Genomic DNA, 17823 nt, shown 5'->3' on the forward strand with positions numbered 1-17823 from the left:
ACACGGGGTGAGTGAGTGAGTGCGTGTGTGTAAAGTGGGAGTGGCCGCTGAGCTAATCCTTGCTTGTAAACGGGGGAGGAATTGATAAGGGCAAGCGAGCATAGGTCAATGGCTGCTGACCTTTTGTTTGGGCTTAGTGCACGACACGTCCGAGTCAGAGCAGGGCAGGGGAAGCTTTCGGTCTGCAGGCTGGAAATGAAATCAAAATCTCTGCTATTGATGCCATAAATGTGCAAATAAATCGTGCAATGTGTAATTCCACACATTAGCCGAAACATCCGCTCTGCTCCACGCAGGACGTTATATGAGTAATTGATCATTTTGTGTAAAAATGACATCATTGGCTTCATTCTGTAAGTGTGCACGTGCACTTTAAATGTTATTTTGTCATTTTAGGTTGCAGAAAAGCAAGTATAGTTGAGGATAATCACAATATATGATTTTCATGACATTTGGCCAATCTTATAACATTGCACTTTATTTGTTCTAATTGATTATGTTGCTGTATAAATTACATTTTGTTACTTTTCAACAATCTATATTTGAGGGTTAGGGTTATTATTATTATTATTATTATTATTATTATTATTATTATTATTATTATTATTATTATTTATTATTATTATTATTATTATTATTATTATTATTATTTTATTATTATTATTATTATTATTATTACAACATGTGTTTTGAAGTTATGTGTGTCTAAAAACGAATGTAGTTCCATTTAATCAAGAATGATCTTATTTCAATTCAGTCATGTAACTTGACGTCATTAAAAATTGTTTGTACATTTCCGACAACTTTGAGACATGTTTGGCTACTTCATATCTATTTTATGACCGTTCTTGTTTACAGTGGGACGATTTGACGGCGAATTTATGAAGCACATTAAGCCCCCCGCCCCCCAAAAAAACAAATATGCAATATGGTTTGATGCTAATTAGCTCATTAGCATGCCTCGTCCTTATGTCTGCCGTAAACAAGCTGACAGACAAACAGCAAAAACACAAGCAGATGGCGCGCGGCACCAAAACACACTTAAACACGTTTGGCCGTGCAATGCTCAACATATGCTTGTGTTACCGGCGCGCGTGCGCGTGCGCGTGCGCGTGCGCCAGCATGTGTCCCGCTACAAGAAGGGCCTGAGAACGGCGGGAGAAAAAGCAGGTGCTCGCTCGGGCAGCCGCTTCGATCTACGTCCAGTCGGTGTGCGCGGGAAGGCGGGCGGGCAGGGCGGGAGATCGCTGCATGCTTCATTGCGCCCAAGTGGCCTGCATGCCACCGCAACACGTGCGCGCGCAACAGAAACACACACAGCCCATATGTGTGGACGCAAAGGCTGCGCGCGTGCGCGCGAGATGGCTCGCACTTGTGCCGGTGAAATGACACATGGTCGGATGATCTATCGATCGATCGATCTCTCTGTTGGTCGGTCGGTCTTTCCATCCATCCATCCATCCATCTATCTATCTGTCGGTCGTCTGTCCGTCGGTCGGTTGGTCCACCCATCGGTCGGTCGGTCGGTCAGTCGGTCGATCTGTCCGTCCGTCCATCCGTCCGTCTGTCGTTTGGTTGGTCCATCCATTGGTCGGTCGGTTGGTCCGTCCGTCCGTCGGTTGGTCCATCCATCGGTCGGTTGGTCCGTCCATCCATCCATCCATCTATCTGTCGGTCGGTCGTTCCGTCGGTTGGTTGGTCGGTCGATCCGTCCGTCCGTCTGTCGGTTGGTCCATCCATCGGTCGGTCGGTCGGTCAGTCCATCCATCCATCCATCCATCCATCTATCTGTCGGTCGGTCGTTCCGTCGGTTGGTTGGTCGGTCGATCCGTCCGTCCGTCTGTCGGTTGGTCCATCCATTGGTCGGTCGGTCGGTCGGTCGGTCGATCCGTCCGTCCATCTATCTGTCGGTCGGTCGATCCGTCCGTCCGTCCTTCCATCCATCTATCTGTCGGTTGGTCCATCCATTGGTCGGTCGGTCGGTCGGTCGATCCGTCCGGCCGTCCGTCCGTCCGACCGTCCATCTATCTCTCTATCAATTTCTTAATGTTTTCTTCAATTCTGTTCACGATTGCGTAAAACAGCCACAGGAGGAGGAGGCCGATGTCGGCAGTACTGATACTTATAAGGTTGCCGATACCGATACCTGCTATCGCTATTGGCTCATCCCTCAGAGAATTGTATTACATTCATTTGCGTCATCGTTACTAATTTATTGTTAGATTATTACATAACTTGTAAATGTTCCTTTTTTCACCACCAATCAAACATTTGATAAGACATGCAAAATATTAGGAACAGTCGCCGGCATGAGGCAACGCTAAAAGAGATTGGATTGTTCAGGTGTGCCTCACTGTGCTATATGGTGAGATACGCTCATGTCACATTAAATATGGATATTTTTGAAATGCCATTGAGTAATAAGGAGCAGTTTGGTTTGCACTTTGTGACGAGCTGCTTGCATGAATTCACACCAGTGAGCAACTTGTGTGCAGTTCAGCGGTGAAACAAGAGATGAAGAAGGGAAAAAAAAAGAAAAAAACAAGGCAGGAAAGTATTTCTCGCCGCCAGACTCATAAACACGCCGATTGTAAAACGCACAAAAGCGGCAAAAGTGTTGTTGTTGTTGTTGTTGTTGTTGTGAGCTGAAAGTGGCACCGAAGTAAAAGGTGTGCTTGGGCGCCGCGCATGTGATCGTCTCACATTCTTGTGGTTGACTCTCGTGTAAAGTATCACACACACAGATTACTCCTCGCTAAATTCTTTTGTGCGCTGATCCATATTTGACTTGACACATCACGAACTCGAACACACACACACACAACACAACACAACACACACACACTGCGCATGACCCCATGCAGAGACGCGCCCACGTATGTTTTTGCACAGACACGCCCAAAAACCTTCTGCAGGATGATACAGAACACTTTTTTTTTTTTTTTTTTTAATAAATATGCATATTTTCTTTTGCAATATTTTGGAATGATCTGCACATTTTAAAAAAAAAATGTTCAAAATTCTTACATGGGTTTATGAATGAACTGCTGAAGTGCCCTCATGATTATTAATCTGCATGCAATAATCCTTCTCAAACTTAAATATCATTTCACGTTTCTGTAACATGTTGTGCTTACCTAGAAGTGGTAATTTATTTATTTTTTTGGGGATCAAATTGGCAAATCAAACAATATTAGTTTTTGTGCAGGCCTAACATAAAGAATAAAATTCAGTGCAGCATTTTTTTTAATTTTTATTATTTTTTTAGTTGAAGATTAATTTGAGTCAAAATAATGTCATAAATAAATACAGATAAAAATGGCCCATGCAGGTGCAACATGATGTGTGATTTACTACCAAAACGGATTTTCATCTTAATAACACTAAGAAATGCAGTATTAAAAAAATATATATTTGTCGAATAAAAGTGTTTTTGCATGGTCGACTTTTTGGCTTACACAAAACAAAACCAAATACAGTACAAACACCAAAATAGTTTTGAATGAAATGAAATGTAACTCTTTAAAATTAAGTATACTTTTTTTTTTTTTCCAAAATAGGACCTTTTTTTTCCCCCAAGAAAACTTTGTGCCTTAAAATGTGCCTTGTCGCTATATAGGAAATATTCAAAACTTTAACCATTTTTATAGCGGAACATTTTTTTTTATCTTAATATTATTGTGAGTGGCGATGGGACCAAATGAATTTTATTAATCTCACTCCTTTAGGCCAGGTTTTAATTAAGCAGGATATTGATTGGGAATTATTATTTTTTGTGTTGTCTCGTTTAAGTTGACCGCTGCTTGAAATAAATGGGGAAAAAATATTATTATTATTATTTTATTTCTGTATTTTTTTAAACACAATGATCCTGACCAAAAATACAAAATCCTTCCCCAAAGTGGCAGCCCTTCGAGGTCCATTTTTTTTCTTCTCTGTTTTTAAATTTGGGACCAAAAAAAAAAAAAAAAAAGTCTCCCAAAGCAGGACATGTCAAGCTGTTAAATCCAAACTTGCATCTTATCACCTCAACTCCCTGAAAATCCTCCAAAATCCTGCAAGTCCTGTCACAAATGTGCTCATCGTTTGCAGACTTTTTTCTTTTTGCCCAAAAAGAAGAAACTTGCAGGGCAGAATTCCCCCCTCTTTTTCTACTTCTTTTTTTTTTTTTTTTTTTTCCAGCGAGGGGCTGTCGTTGGGGGGGTTCTTGTCGTTCCGGGAAGAAAAGCTCTTTTGAGAGGCCCACAATAGCAGATTGGACCGAGGGGAGGAGTCCCATCGCGATTAGGACATTTAATGGCGCGTTTACTTAATTTCTGCATTCACCCACCAAACGTAAACAAAAGGTAAAAATGGCACTCACCGCTTTTTTTTTTTTTTTTTTTTTTTTTGTCAGTAGTTTACATTTAAATCGAAATGTTTCTATATTTGAATGACACATTTTCGCCCCTAAACTCCAAGAGGAAAAAATCTTGAGTTGAGGTTTTGCAAGCACAGATGAACCAAAAAAAATAAAATAAAAAATCCAACAATCAGCCAATAAACCAACTCGAGTGAACACTCACTTCCAAAAAGCTTTCAATTAAATATTATATTTGATTATTTAAAAAAAAAAAACAAACAAAAAGAAGCAACAACATAAGATCCTATATGATATTCACATATAAAAACATGTCTGAAGGTGAGGAAGAGGAGGAGGTGGAGGATGATGAAGAAGGTTCCACATATTTGTGATATGCGCAAAAATGTCACTTACATGAACAAACTTTGAGCACGCGTCAGTGTTTTTCAGTTGGGAGCAAATATTTGGTGGGGGAACATCAAGTGGAGAAAAGTGAGTGGGGGGGGGGGGGGGGTATTTATGTACAAGCATATTTCTACAACTATATTTACACAGCGGGACAAGGATGGCATTATTTTTTCCTCTTCTTGAGATATACATCCTTCCATATTAAAAAAAAAATGAAAATAATCTGATACATTGTTTTGACCCCACATAGGCATGTGACATGAAATATTCTTCTTCTTTTTTTAACAAAACCAAACAAACAAAAAAAAGGTGCTTACGACTTGAAATGATTGTCTGATGAACAAGAAAAAAAAAGTTTGACGTCATCACAAAAAATAAAACGGTCCAAATGTTTTTTTTTTTTTTTTTTTTTTAAATTCCCTCTGGTCGATGCTCCTCTGGATGCAAAAAAATAAAAATTAAAAAGGAATATTCATGCAAGTCTATTGTGATGAAGAGGAGGAGGAGGAGGAAGGGCGAATGGGTCCTTTTTTTAAAAAAAAAAAAAAAAAAAAAACAGTGCTTTATCTCTTTTTTTTTTATGTCATATTTATAAGCAATCGATCCTCCTTCCGAGTCTTTTTTTTTTTCAATTATTTTTTGTTGCTCCCAGGTCCGTTTTTTCCACGTTTGTTTGTTTGTTTGCGTGCATCATACGTCGCACTCGGAGTCACTGGAGGTGACGGACAAGATGGAGGTGGCGGCGTCCGCCCGCTCCGTCATGCTGGACACGCTCGTGGTCGGGCTGGCGGCCGTCGACGGCGACTCGGCCGAGCTGTGAGGGGTCAGGCCGGCCTCCGACAGCGAGCGCATGCCGGCCGCTCCCATCGCCTGGTGCTGGAGCCTGCAGGCAGCAAAAAAACACAAAAAAAAAACAACAAAAAAGTGGGTGAGTTTCAGCAGCGGTAATTACTTTTTTTTTTTTTTCACCATTTGCACCCCTCCTCTTTTTGCAAAATAAGGCCGCAAAGCTTTTTTTTCCCCTCTTCGCCCCCTCATGCATGCAAGCCGAGCACCAATTGGCAAAAACGTTGCAGCAAAATTTGAGTGGCCAGATTTGCAAATCGCGTCGCAGGCGTGACGTCATCCGAAATGTTCCACTCGTGATAATAATTGTAAATGTGGAAATGTACGTGCATGCAAGCATGCATGTTGTTGTTGTTGTTGTTGTTTTTTTTAATCAATTACGAGTGCAGTGATAGCACACTTAACGTTATGAATATCTGCAAATGCTCTGACATGTGAAATGATATTTGCTATGATCCCCTGCACGGGATAATCTTCCTTTCATAACGACATTAAAAGGCTGCAAAAAAAATAATATATATAATAATAATGATATACTTGAAAGTGTAACAAAACAAAACATGAAGCCTTCTCCATATTAATCTATTTTTTTTAACCTCATTCGAAATATTTCCAATATTTATCTTCTTGTTTCATTGTCTATCCTTTTTTTTTTCTCTTTCGTTTGTGGTTGACTGCTTTGTTCGTAAAGTGCTTTATAAATAAAGTTGGATTACATTTGAACACAACAAACATAACGTCATGCATTTCGGCTACACTCTTAAAAACGCTGGGCAAAAAAAAAAAAAGAGTAAAAATAATAATAATAATAAAGGACCTACTTGGGTCACTTTAATACAAGTTTGGGTTGTTTTGTATTAAAAAAAAATGAGGTTGTTTTGATACCATACAAAACATATTTCTGGGTTGTTTTGTACACAATAACTGCAGAAAGTGGGATCAAATGTACTCAACTAGCAAGTTTGTGCAGTTTTTGATCAAAAGTATTTTTTATTTTTTTTGACCCAGCATTTTTAAGAGTTGTGCAAAAAAAAAGAAGAAGTAATGTCATCTAATCATAATTTGAATGATCCAAAATGTAATCATAAATTAAGTTCTATATTGTTTCTGTTTAATTTTGTAAAAAAAAAAAAAAAATGTTTTGTAGTTTGCCTGTTTATATGTAGAAAAATGCAGCACAGTTGAGTTGAAAACGTTTGAGGGCGACCGACTCGGACCCCAAGCAAAAAACCGGCCCGGCTCAGCGGGCATTCAGCACGTCTGCACCAGTTACCTGTTTTTGGCCGCCGCGGCTCTGTCCCGCTGCCTGCGGTTCTTGAACCAGTTCCCGACCTGCGTCGGGGTGAGTCCGGTGGCTTGCGCCAGTTCCCTTTTCTTGCTGGGGTTGGGGTAGGGGTCCTGCAGGTACCACTCGCGCAGCAGGCTCCGCGTCCGCTCCTTGAAGCAGTGCGTCTTCTGCTCGCCGTCCCAAATGGTCCGCGGCAGCGGGAACTTCTTGCGCACGCGGTACTTGTCGACGGGGCCGAGCGGGCGCCCGCGCAGCTTCTCGGCCTCCTGGTAGTGCGCCTCCAGCCACATGGCCTGCAGCTTGCCGTGCGAGTCCTTGGTGAACTTGTGGTTCTCCAGGATGTGGTAGAGGTCCCGGAAGTTGCCCGTGTGGAAGGCGACGACGGCGCGGGCGCGCAGGATCGACTCGTGCTTGTTGATGGCCTCGCAGGCGCCCGGCGCCACCGGCAGCGACCACAGAAAGCGGCCCAGCCGCTCGATGTCGCCCGTCTCCTCCAGCGTCTCGCAGACGCTCGCCACCTGCTCCGGGGAGAAGTTGAGCGTGGGTAGCTGGAACATGGACAGGTCTTCCGGCGAGCGGGCTGCGGCGGCGGCGGCTGCTGCGGCGGCGGCGGCGGCGGCGGCGGCGGGCGCGCTGTTCGCCGCCAGCAGCTGCAGGGGCCGATCGGCGAAGTTGGGCAGGAAGAAATGGGACGGGTAAAGCTCTAAGGGCGATCGGAAAACCATGGAAAAGACCTGAGAGAGAAAGCCGAATTACGGAGAAAAATAAATAAATCTACTAAAGAATTAGAGCCCGCTCCGGCGGATGTACGCGAGCCGCGAGCCGGCAGCGGCAGCGGCGGCGGCGGCCGAGTTTGGAAGGAGACGCAGGAAAAAAAATGGGGTTGTAGAGAAAGAAAGAAAGAAGAAAAAAAAAAAAAAAAAAAAAAAAAAAAAAAAAAAAAGAGAGCGGATCGAATGATTCAATGGCTATCGCCTAATGACACCGGCCTCATAATATCTCCCCCCTAAATCCGCCGTTGAGTGTAGCATTGAAACATTTTGTTTCCCTTTTTCTATTGGTCTTCTTGGTGTCGCCGCGCCGTTGCCATGGCAGCGCTGCCAATCACTGTCAAGCGTGCCAATCATTAGCCAGTACGTAGCGGCGAGAGGCTTTCACCACCAGTGCCGCGGCGCGCGCGCGCGCGGGGGGGTTATCAGAGTCTTCCATCGCCGCGGCAACCCCGCCCCCTTCCCCCTCAACAACCCCGCCCCCCTCCCTCTCTTTTTTTACAGTCCAGCCTCCATCGCAGTCTATCTGCTGAACGGAATGAGCAATTATGAGGCCGGGATATTATTGACATCTTTTTTTTTTTCTTTTTTTTTTTAACAAGCTCGCACCTAAAAATAATAACAACAAAAATGCATCGGAGAACTTTTTTTTTTTTTTTTGCAACTCGTGGACCACTTTTGTAAAAAAAAAAAGAAAAAAGAAAGAGATGTTTTTGTGTGTTTGTGTGTCACGGTAGGTTCCGGCTGCCCCCCCCCCCCCCCCCCCCCTTTCCTCTGCATGGACGCTGACGGGTCGGCCCCGCCCTCCTTCACTTGGCTCCTCCCATAAACATGCAGAATCATCATCATCATCATCAAGCAAGCAAGCCTTCCATATCCAAATCGAGCATAGAAAGCTCCTTGCTCATGTGTGACTTTTGATGCCAACCCCCCCCCCCCCCCCCCCCTTTTTGCCCCCACCCCTTTTTTGCAGCTAAGTCACAGGACTCGACTTAGCGCGGTGTGATTTTCATGTTTGCGGCTCATATTTGGACAAGGGGTGTTAAAATCTCAACGATGGGGGGGGGCGGCATAGTGACGCGTATTGTAACCCCCCCCCCCCGCCCCCACCCCCTCCCACTTCGCGCGTGCACGATTGACGACGCGCCCATTATAATCCGACCTGCAGAAAGCCGACATCATGATCCTAAGCCGCCTTTGCCCGCAAATCGTTGTGGAATTCAAAACTTTTGCTTCTCTCTCTTTCTCTCTTTTTAGATTCTCCCGCGCCGGCATGCAGCGAAATCCCGCCGCCAGCCGAATCTGCGCGCGTAAAAGCGCATCAAATTGCGCACTTTGACGCGCAAAAAAAAAAAAAAAGAGTTGAGGACGTCCAGGACTTTTTTTGGGGTGAGTTGTGAGTCGACGTCGAAGGGGTAAGGAAGAAGTAATAAGTCCAAGTGTTTTGGAAGGAGATAGGAATGGGGAGGGGAGGGGAAAGGGGGCGGGGCGGGGGGTATTTTCACGCTGGGGTTAAACCCTGCAAGCTTATAATGCGCCTCGCCCAAATGAAGTTGCACTCCAGAAACAGTTGAGACCAAAATAAACCCAATTTGGACCAATTCACTATTTTCTCATGGGGGAAACAACCTCCGAGAAATTGAGGTGCTTTTGTGCAAAACAAACTATCAGAAATTTGGGTAAGTGACCCAAATAGTGCAGGATGAGTCCATTTTAGTCCCCAGTTTGGTTATTTTTGGCTCAATTGGAAAAATTAATTGGTAAACAAATGATAATAATCCAATTTAGGTCAGTGATGGACCGATCCACCACTTGGGTTAATTTGTCCCAAGTTTCCTCACAGTTTTGTTTCCTTTTTGTACAAAACGATTTTATTTATTTATTTTTTAAGGAGGGACAATTTGTTTTTAGACTTTTGTTTTGTTTTTTGTTTTGTTTTATGCAATCACAGGAAGTTTGAGCAAATATTTCACCCAAATTGTGTTATTTTTGTCCAAACTTAATTAATTAATTTATTTATTTATTAATTAATTAATTTATTTATTTATTGGGAGAGGCAATTTGTTTTTTCACTGTCATTAAATGACTTTTTTTTTTTATCTTCTTTTTTGTTTTGTTTTGTGCAATCACAGAAAGTTGGATCAAATATTTTTTACCCAAATTGTCTTATTTTTGTCCAAACTTTTTATTTATTTATTTATTTATTTATTTTGGAGAGGCAATTTGTTTTGGGGTTTGTCATTAAATTACCCCCCCCCCCTTTTTAATTTTATTTTTAATTTTAATTTTTATTTTTTTTCGTGCAATCAATTTGGATCAAATTGAGCAGACAGGTCAACATTTGACCCAAATTGTTTTTTTTTTGTCCAATTTTTTTTTTTAAATTTTTTTTAATTGGGTCCATTTGTCCCAAGTTATCTTTTTTTTTTCTCTCACGAAACGACTTTTTTTTTTTTTAATTCATTTTTGTTTGATTTATTTCCATGTGTGTTGTTGTTCTGCTATATGCGCAAAACAACTCCGAAGTTTGGCGTATATTTTTGACCCAACTGTTTTTTTTTTTCCTGTTTTTCGAGTACAAGTGAGGACTTCATGCAAAACTTCCTCATACCTGACCGGCTCTCCTGGCGCACCAATTTACGAGTGCAACCATTCAGTGGAATCAAACTGCAGGTGTCATCTTGCATTCCGTTTTTTTTTTTTTTTTTTTTTTTAAATTTTGATTGATTTAGTTGGGGTCGTATTAAGTATTCAACCCTCGCAGGCAATTCGGAAATCGCTGCTATAGAGTGGACAAGAGGTGAAATGTAAAACCTGAATGGAGAAGGGTGTGAGGTTGGGGGGGGGGGGGGGGTTCGGGAGGGGCTCAGTGCTAATTCACATTCTTCTACGCGCCTTTTGTTTACGTTAAGCATGTAATTAACACCCCCCTCCCAAACAAGTTTATTCACCTGCCGCTAATTGTGTGTTTATCCGACGGCTTGCGCAATGTTCCGAGCAGCGGGGGGGTGGGGGGGGGTTTGCAGATTGGGGGGGCGTGGGGGTTTAAATCCTCAATGCACGCGCACACACACGGACCGCATTTTGTGCGGCGCGGAACACCAACACACAAAACATGTTGAACGCTCAAGAAGACGTTTTAAATATTGCTCGCTTGTGACGTCACCAGAGCGCCAGAGAGCGACAAAGTGTGTTAACAGGAATAAAAAAGAAAAAAAAAGAAAAAAAAGAAAGTAGTTGCATGTGACCTCTCTCTCACTGTGTTTGTGCAGACGTGAGCGCGCACGCGCACGCGCACAGAGCAGCTCGGGGTCTGGCCGCATGTCTGCAAGGTGCAGCACAAGAGCGGCGAGCAGCAAGCAAGCAAGGACGGGAAGAAATTGCGCTCACGTTTTTGTTTTTTGTTTTTTTGGGGGGGGGGATCATCAAATGTTTGTTTTCTTTTAGTTTCATGCGCGTGTTTGCGCAAGTTTAAATTGAAATTGCACATTTTGCTACCATGTAAATTAACCGCCATCGGTCAGAATCATTTTTCATTTGCTAATTGAGTTTTTTTTGGTTTGTTTTTTTCTGGTCCAGCGTTCAACTGCGTCGCCATGCATGTGAGTATCCCCTCAAATGACAACTTTGATGAGGAAAATCATAAACTGATGTATTTGATTTCATTCTGCAAAGATTATCACGATAAATAAACATGTCATAAATATGTTAATTTTGCACTGTGCAAATAAACTTGATTTTTTTTTTTTTTTGGGGAGGTGGAAGTGAGAGATATTTCAATAAAAGTTCGCTATACTTCAAATCTGCAACGTTCAAGATTCTTTATTTCTCTCATTCAGTCTTGCAAATGTAAAAAACTTTTAAAATTCACGTTTTGCTAAGATTTATTTTGGAGTTAATTCTTCTTATTATAGTGCAATTATTATTATTATTATTATTATTATTTATTTATTTTCTAAATTAGTATTATTCTTTTTTTTTACTGTTAGTTGTATATGTTGCATGCATTAATATACTAATGAATATATTTACTATTTTAAATTCTCCAACGACAAATGAACATTTTAGGCATAGTCTGCTTTCTGACAAGTCTGTTTAATAATAATAATAATAATGATAATAATAATAATAATAATAATAATAAATCTAACTAATGAGCCGACAATTGAGGCAAACCTGCATAACATTTATCATTAATCACGAGACTTGCAAAATGAATCCAATCAAAACGAATCTATAATTTTACGGAGTGTCAGCAACAAAACTTTCTCACATTTCTCTGCCTCTTTTTCTTCCTGCAGCCAACTAACAGACCCCCCCCCCCCCCCCTCCCTCTCTCTCTCCGACTGCCCCCCTCCCCAACTTCTTCTTCTTCTTCTTGTGTCTGCTTTGCATTGTGCTCTCTCATTAGGGGGCGCTTCCTTTCCTTTCCTTTCCTGCCTGGCAGAGCTGCCGCGCTTGTATCGGAGCTGTCCAATCAGCGTATTTACACGGCTTGTTAGCGACAGTTAATGAGGGACAATCCCCACCCCCCAATCTCCAACACAACATTCACCCCCACCACCACCCACCAATCCCCGGACAATTACATTTTTATATTTATTTATATTAGGGTGTGTAACTGAGGTCGTCTTTTACATTTCTGCAGATGAATTTGGACTTTTTATTTTTTTATTTTTTGCGTCATAAGTCATTTTCAGAGAGAGTGACATGCACTTGTGTGTTTTCTGGGAGGGTTGATTGGGAGGTGGAGGGGGGGCGGGGGGGGCGTTGCTTGGCAGTGTGTGTCACCGGGCGTGATGGATCCGCCATTGTGTGCTGAATGAGGCTTGACATGTCCGTCGGCTTATATAGGAACAAGTTCAAGGAACAAACATCGGCTGACATATTCTTACTATTTGTGGTTCTTAACACATTCACTGCCAGCCCAGCAAAAATGCATTATTTGACGTCTTTTTCCGTCAATGGCAGTCAATGAGTTAAGATGAGATCTAACCAAAATTGACGGATTTTTAAGCAAAATTTGCCTTAAAAAAAGAAAAAAGGAAAAAAGGATGCTGCAATATAATCACAAAATATATTGGCACATTGTGTTTAACACATTCACTGCCAGCCCAGCAAAAATGCATTATTTGACATCTTTTTCCGTCAATGGCAGTCAATGAGTTAACTGATTCACAAGTTTGACAAATTGCACACAGATGCTTCATTTGAGTTCTAATTTTTTTTTTCCCCATTTTTCCTCCTCAATTCAGATCAGTCATTTCGTTCAAGGGCCCCAATTTGATAATCTCTGGTGGGCTGACATGGACAATTTGTGGCTGAGAAATATTGGCCTTTTCTCTATTCCAAAGTATTCACATTGTTATTAATTACAAGTATATTTGGGAAATATTCACACCAAATATGAACAATCTGAAATTTCTTAACGAGAAACGCAAGAGTGCAGTTAATTTGCATATCTTGTAAATGTATATGAAATACATATTTCAACAGATATAGAAATGCATTCTTCACAGCATCATTTGAAGCACCTTCACAAGTGCATCATCAATAGCGTCAAATGGTGAGTAGAAAGCAATTTTCCAAATGTCATTGAAGTGGTTGTCAGTGCGCCCCCCACTGGACAAAAATATGCACCAACTGATTGTGAATATCAGTTTATAGTTTTTTTTTTTTTTTTATCCTCATGGACCACTGGACGAGTTGGTTCTGGCCCCCCGCGGGCCGCATGTTTTAAAACGTTGTATCACGTTTACAAAAAAAAACAAAAAAAAACGTGCCTCGAAGCAGATGGAGGAAGAATTTAAACGCGAACGTTTTAACATAATATCCACTTGAAGGCGATTTATTTTCCAGTTCGGGGTGTAACAAGCCTATACTACCAGCTGGGATAGGTTCCAGCACCTCCCCGCAACCCTTGTGAGGAAGAAGCGGTTAAGAAAATGGACGGATGGATTTCTTTCCCCGATTTTCATGGAGCGCCCTCCGGAGGCCACATCAGTCCTAGCATTCGCCGAAATGCCTTTTAATATGGCAGCAAATCAAGGTACACACAAGATGGCGGAGTTTGGCCCGCCCCTGAAGTGGTGAGTGGGAGGCCCCGCCCCTCCCTCCCACCTTCCCTCCTTTTTTAAACCACCACTTCAAAATCAATTGGCCCTCCTCTGGCACCGCGACACGAACAGGTGGGCCTCGCAAACGTGCGCGTTTCTACTTCCGGGTCACCGCTGACCTCATTTGGAATCACATCCTTTCCGCTTTCAGCAGTCAATGCTCAAATTATAAGCAAAATAAAATAAAATAAAATAAAAAAGTAATGATACAAGTACAGCAGGATGTTCAATTTCAAAATAAAGTTCGGCAGCAAGAAATGTTCCGGAAACAACGAGAAGCTTTTGTAATGAGAAGATCAAACCAAACTGCAGGCGACAAATGACGACATGCTTTTGAGACAGCACATTCTTCATACTTTTCTCTCTCTCTCCCTCTCTTTTTTATTTTGTATTTTATTTGTTATATAGCAGGTGCACACGCGGGAGGAAAAGCGAAACGTTCGACTCAAATGAGCTCGAGCAGCCAATCGGAAGAAAAGGTCATGACAGTCACCAGCCAATCAGAAGCAATTCCTTCGTCCTGAGCTCAATAGCAGATATAGAAATATTAAGGATGAGGTAATAAATACATTGAATCATGGATTTATTATTGTGCTTATTACAAGGTAGTTTTGATGAGGGATTTAGTTTTACGACAGGAATGGGACAAAAAATTAGGAACAGCCCAACAACAACAATAATAATAACAATTGCAATAACACTAATAATAATAATAATAATAATAATAATAGTTTTATTTTATATAAATAATATCTATATTGCAAATAGTATTGATTATGTTTTCGTGGAATTTCCTATTTTTTTTTTTCGTAATTTTCTAATAATGATGATAATAATAGCCGGGCAACGTGTGTGAATATAAACGAATGCACTGTAAATGTTATTTATTTAAAAAATAAAAAAATAAAAATATTAATAATAAAAATAATAATAATAATGATAAAAATATCACCGTATTAAATAACAGCTCCAATAATATTTGATATTAATTTTCACTGCGGATTTAAAAAATTTGACAGTAATAAGACTCTGAGTTAACATTTTTCAACTTAGACGTCATTAACAATAATAATAATAATAATAATAATAAATAAAAAATCATCCCTAATGTAATTTATGCCCTAAATCGAGCTCCTTTTTTTTTTTTTTTTCAGTGACGTGTGCGTTCACAGGTGCGCCTTTCCTCCTCCACGAGTGTCATTGAACGCACCTTAATGCATGAAGGTGCGTTCAATGAAGGCACGTTAAGGCTGAACGTGCACCAGACGTGACGTCAAGCGTGGCGATGAGGCCAAGTTTTCATCACGAATGTGTTCATTGTTGCCGCGGCGTGCAGATGTCGCGGGGGGCGTGGCCGATGATGTTGACGTGGATTTCATTGAAGAAAAACATTATCCCGCAAAAAGCTTATCAAACATTGATGCGCGGCAGCTGCACTTGTGCGTCTCCCGTGCATGGACGCGGTGACGAATAACAAAAAAAAAAAGCCCCCCACGGCTCATCATCAGACGCCCCTCGACCCGTTTTACGGCCCACTTGACTCGTCGTCCTCTTTCAACATCCGACAAACAAACAAACAAAGTCGCCTCGCGTTAATGTGCGCGTGCGTGGACGGGAAACATGACGCGCATATGCGGACACTTGATTAGGTACACCATGCATCATCTCATATTTCACTTTCATTCCCATGAATGAAAGGAACGAAAAGTTTGTTTTTTTTGTGCTTGGCGTACAGTGGAAACAATGATTAACTCGTTATTATGATAATCCCAATCTGACAATTAGGACATTTAAAAGGCAAACTTTTGATGCAGCCAAAATGTTGTGAGTGCATCCAATGGATACATAAAAAAAAACAAAAAAAAAAACATTATAGTAATTTATTTGACCCAATTAGTCTAATACAAATTAATTCAAGCACGTGCCCATCAGAGCGCCATAAAACATACCACAGATAATCGAAATTCTGATGTAAAATCAAAAATAAAATATTTGACAAAACATTGTATTTAAAATTAATGTTAGCAGGTTTTTAAGAGGCCGATGTGTATTTTTTATTTTATTTTTTGTGTGTGGGGGGGCTCAAGCCACCAAATGATTATTATTATATTATTATTATTATTATTATTTAAATAACACTAATAATAATTATTAAAGTAGGATGAAATAAATCCATCATTAAATTATTAAGAGATGTAAGAGATGTTCTTCTTATTATTTATTATTTTCATCAACAATTATATGATTCATAAATTTATTGAGTTGATCGTTTATTAAATGTTTTGGATTTTCATTTTCTGGTGTCGTGTTGTGGTGATAGTTTATTTATTTATTTTTCTTGTTATGACTATTTGAGTTGTTATGCACGTCCTCTAATTGATAATAAGGATAATTTTATCAAAAAGGAGATCATAATTAACTCTCAGAAATGTTGTTTTGTTGCATCATGCACCCTTGATTTGACCCCCCCCCACCTTCTCCCCCTTGCGAATGTCGTGCAGAGGTAATGGGAAGAAGTCGTCGGAAGGTTCGCGGCGAGGTTACAGAGAGATGTCCACGACCTCCCCATCACCCCCCCCCCCCCCCACACCACCAACCCACCCAAACAACAAGTGGACTTCCTTCCTATACAGGAGGATGCCCCCCCCACGCACGTCACGTCACGCAGGACCAAGACGAGAAGTTCCACATTTGTGTTTGCTGTTTCTATTTTTAGTTTGCCCGCCTGCCAACCGGCTGCTCGGTCATGACCAAGTGGGAGGGGGAATCAGGGTTAGGTTCTTATCTCTTGATGAGAACTATTAGCAGGTCAGGTTACAAAAAAAAAAAAAAAAAAGAAAAAAAAAGAAAGAAAGATTTGCAAATGATGGATTGAAAAAATCCAAACATGTTCACGGTTCAAAACGACAATTTTGTCGGGGGTGAGACTCCCAAAACAATAAAAAGTCCATCACTATTCGATTGTTGGACTTTTACTAAAAGGTTTGTCATCGTTTGGATTTTTCATAAAAAAAAAAAAAAAAAAAAGATTTAATTCGCAACAATCTGCTTGAACAATGTGGAAGATGGGAGAAAAAAAAAAAATCTGACCTTCTGACCTTTTCATGTTTATACTACACCCGAAAAAAATGTTTTGTATCAAGTTAAATTGAATGTTTTAATGTGATACATTTCATCTGACAATTAGCATCGATTTTAAACATAGAAGGCCAAAACATTCCTAATGAAAATTAAATTACACTAATAAACTAGCCACTAGATGGTGCTAGAACTGCACAAATGGAAATCAACCTGACTTTTTTTTTTTTTTTTTTTAACAGATGTGTTCCTTTTAAATATTGTGAACATGACGACGATATCACGATATCGCCCTTATCGTCACATGAATCCTTCTTTTGTGTAACTTTTCTCCTTCCAGTACAATTTGAACTATATAGGACCATTTATTTCTGTGTTTTTGTGTTGGCCCTAGCCAATTGTAATCCCCCCATTCATTTTCCACAAGCGGTTGCTAAGGTTACAAATTACCTTTGGTGCGGGTAAGTGCTTTCTTTTATTGACACTGGATGCCCTAATCCTTTTTTTTTTTTTTTTTTCTTTCTTTTCATATTTCATTTAGGATTAGCACCACAACAGATTCGCTTGTTCTGGGAATCTTCCGCCACGCGTCGCATATCACCTTAACTCAAATAATAATCATTTCAACTTGTACCGTTTAATCTGTCTGACTCGTTTGCGTTCGTGCAGACAGAAAAAAAAAAAAAAACATTCATCGTTTCACCTTCATTTTGCTCGTTTTGCTCCTCGACGACTTGGAAGGAAACAAACCTTTGATTGAAAACCGTATTTCAATATCATATCGACTTGAATCGTAATCCCGCTCGAACGGAATCGAATCGTTCCGCTTTCAAACTGAATCGTCCTTGAATCGTTTTCTCTCACCCCACGTACCGAAAACCGCATTGTATCGTCTTTTTGTGGAGAGATGCACACCCCTGATATTCGATTCGATTCGATTCAATTCAATTCAATTCAATTCAATTCATTTAAATT

The 17823-nt window shown here is 40.7% G+C and overlaps 1 protein-coding gene across 1 annotated transcript; it reads right to left on the reverse strand.

Moving 5' to 3' along the window:
* Nucleotides 1-3824: 3824 nt before the first annotated feature.
* On the reverse strand, nucleotides 3825-7804 carry six3a (SIX homeobox 3a). The gene is made up of 2 exons (XM_077496043.1): nucleotides 6870-7804; nucleotides 3825-5633 (listed from the first exon to the last, which is right to left on the reverse strand). The coding sequence occupies exons 1-2, from the start codon at nucleotides 7607-7609 to the stop codon at nucleotides 5441-5443; spliced, it is 933 nt and encodes a 310-aa protein (XP_077352169.1). The 5' UTR covers nucleotides 7610-7804; the 3' UTR covers nucleotides 3825-5440.
* Nucleotides 7805-17823: the final 10019 nt, after the last annotated feature.

The sequence above is a fragment of the Festucalex cinctus genome, chromosome 14 (genome assembly GCF_051991245.1).
Source record: "Festucalex cinctus isolate MCC-2025b chromosome 14, RoL_Fcin_1.0, whole genome shotgun sequence".
NCBI classification, from domain to species: Eukaryota; Metazoa; Chordata; class Actinopteri; order Syngnathiformes; family Syngnathidae; genus Festucalex; species Festucalex cinctus.

Excerpts from the sequence above, each read along its gene's own strand:
- six3a (XM_077496043.1), bottom strand. The coding sequence starts at position 7,609 with ATGGTTTTCCGATCGCCCTTAGAGCTTTACCCGTCCCATTTCTTCCTG. Across the intron at positions 5,634-6,869 it reads GCCGCGGCGGCCAAAAACAG|GCTCCAGCACCAGGCGATGG; the intron begins GTAACTGGTGCA and ends TGCTGCCTGCAG.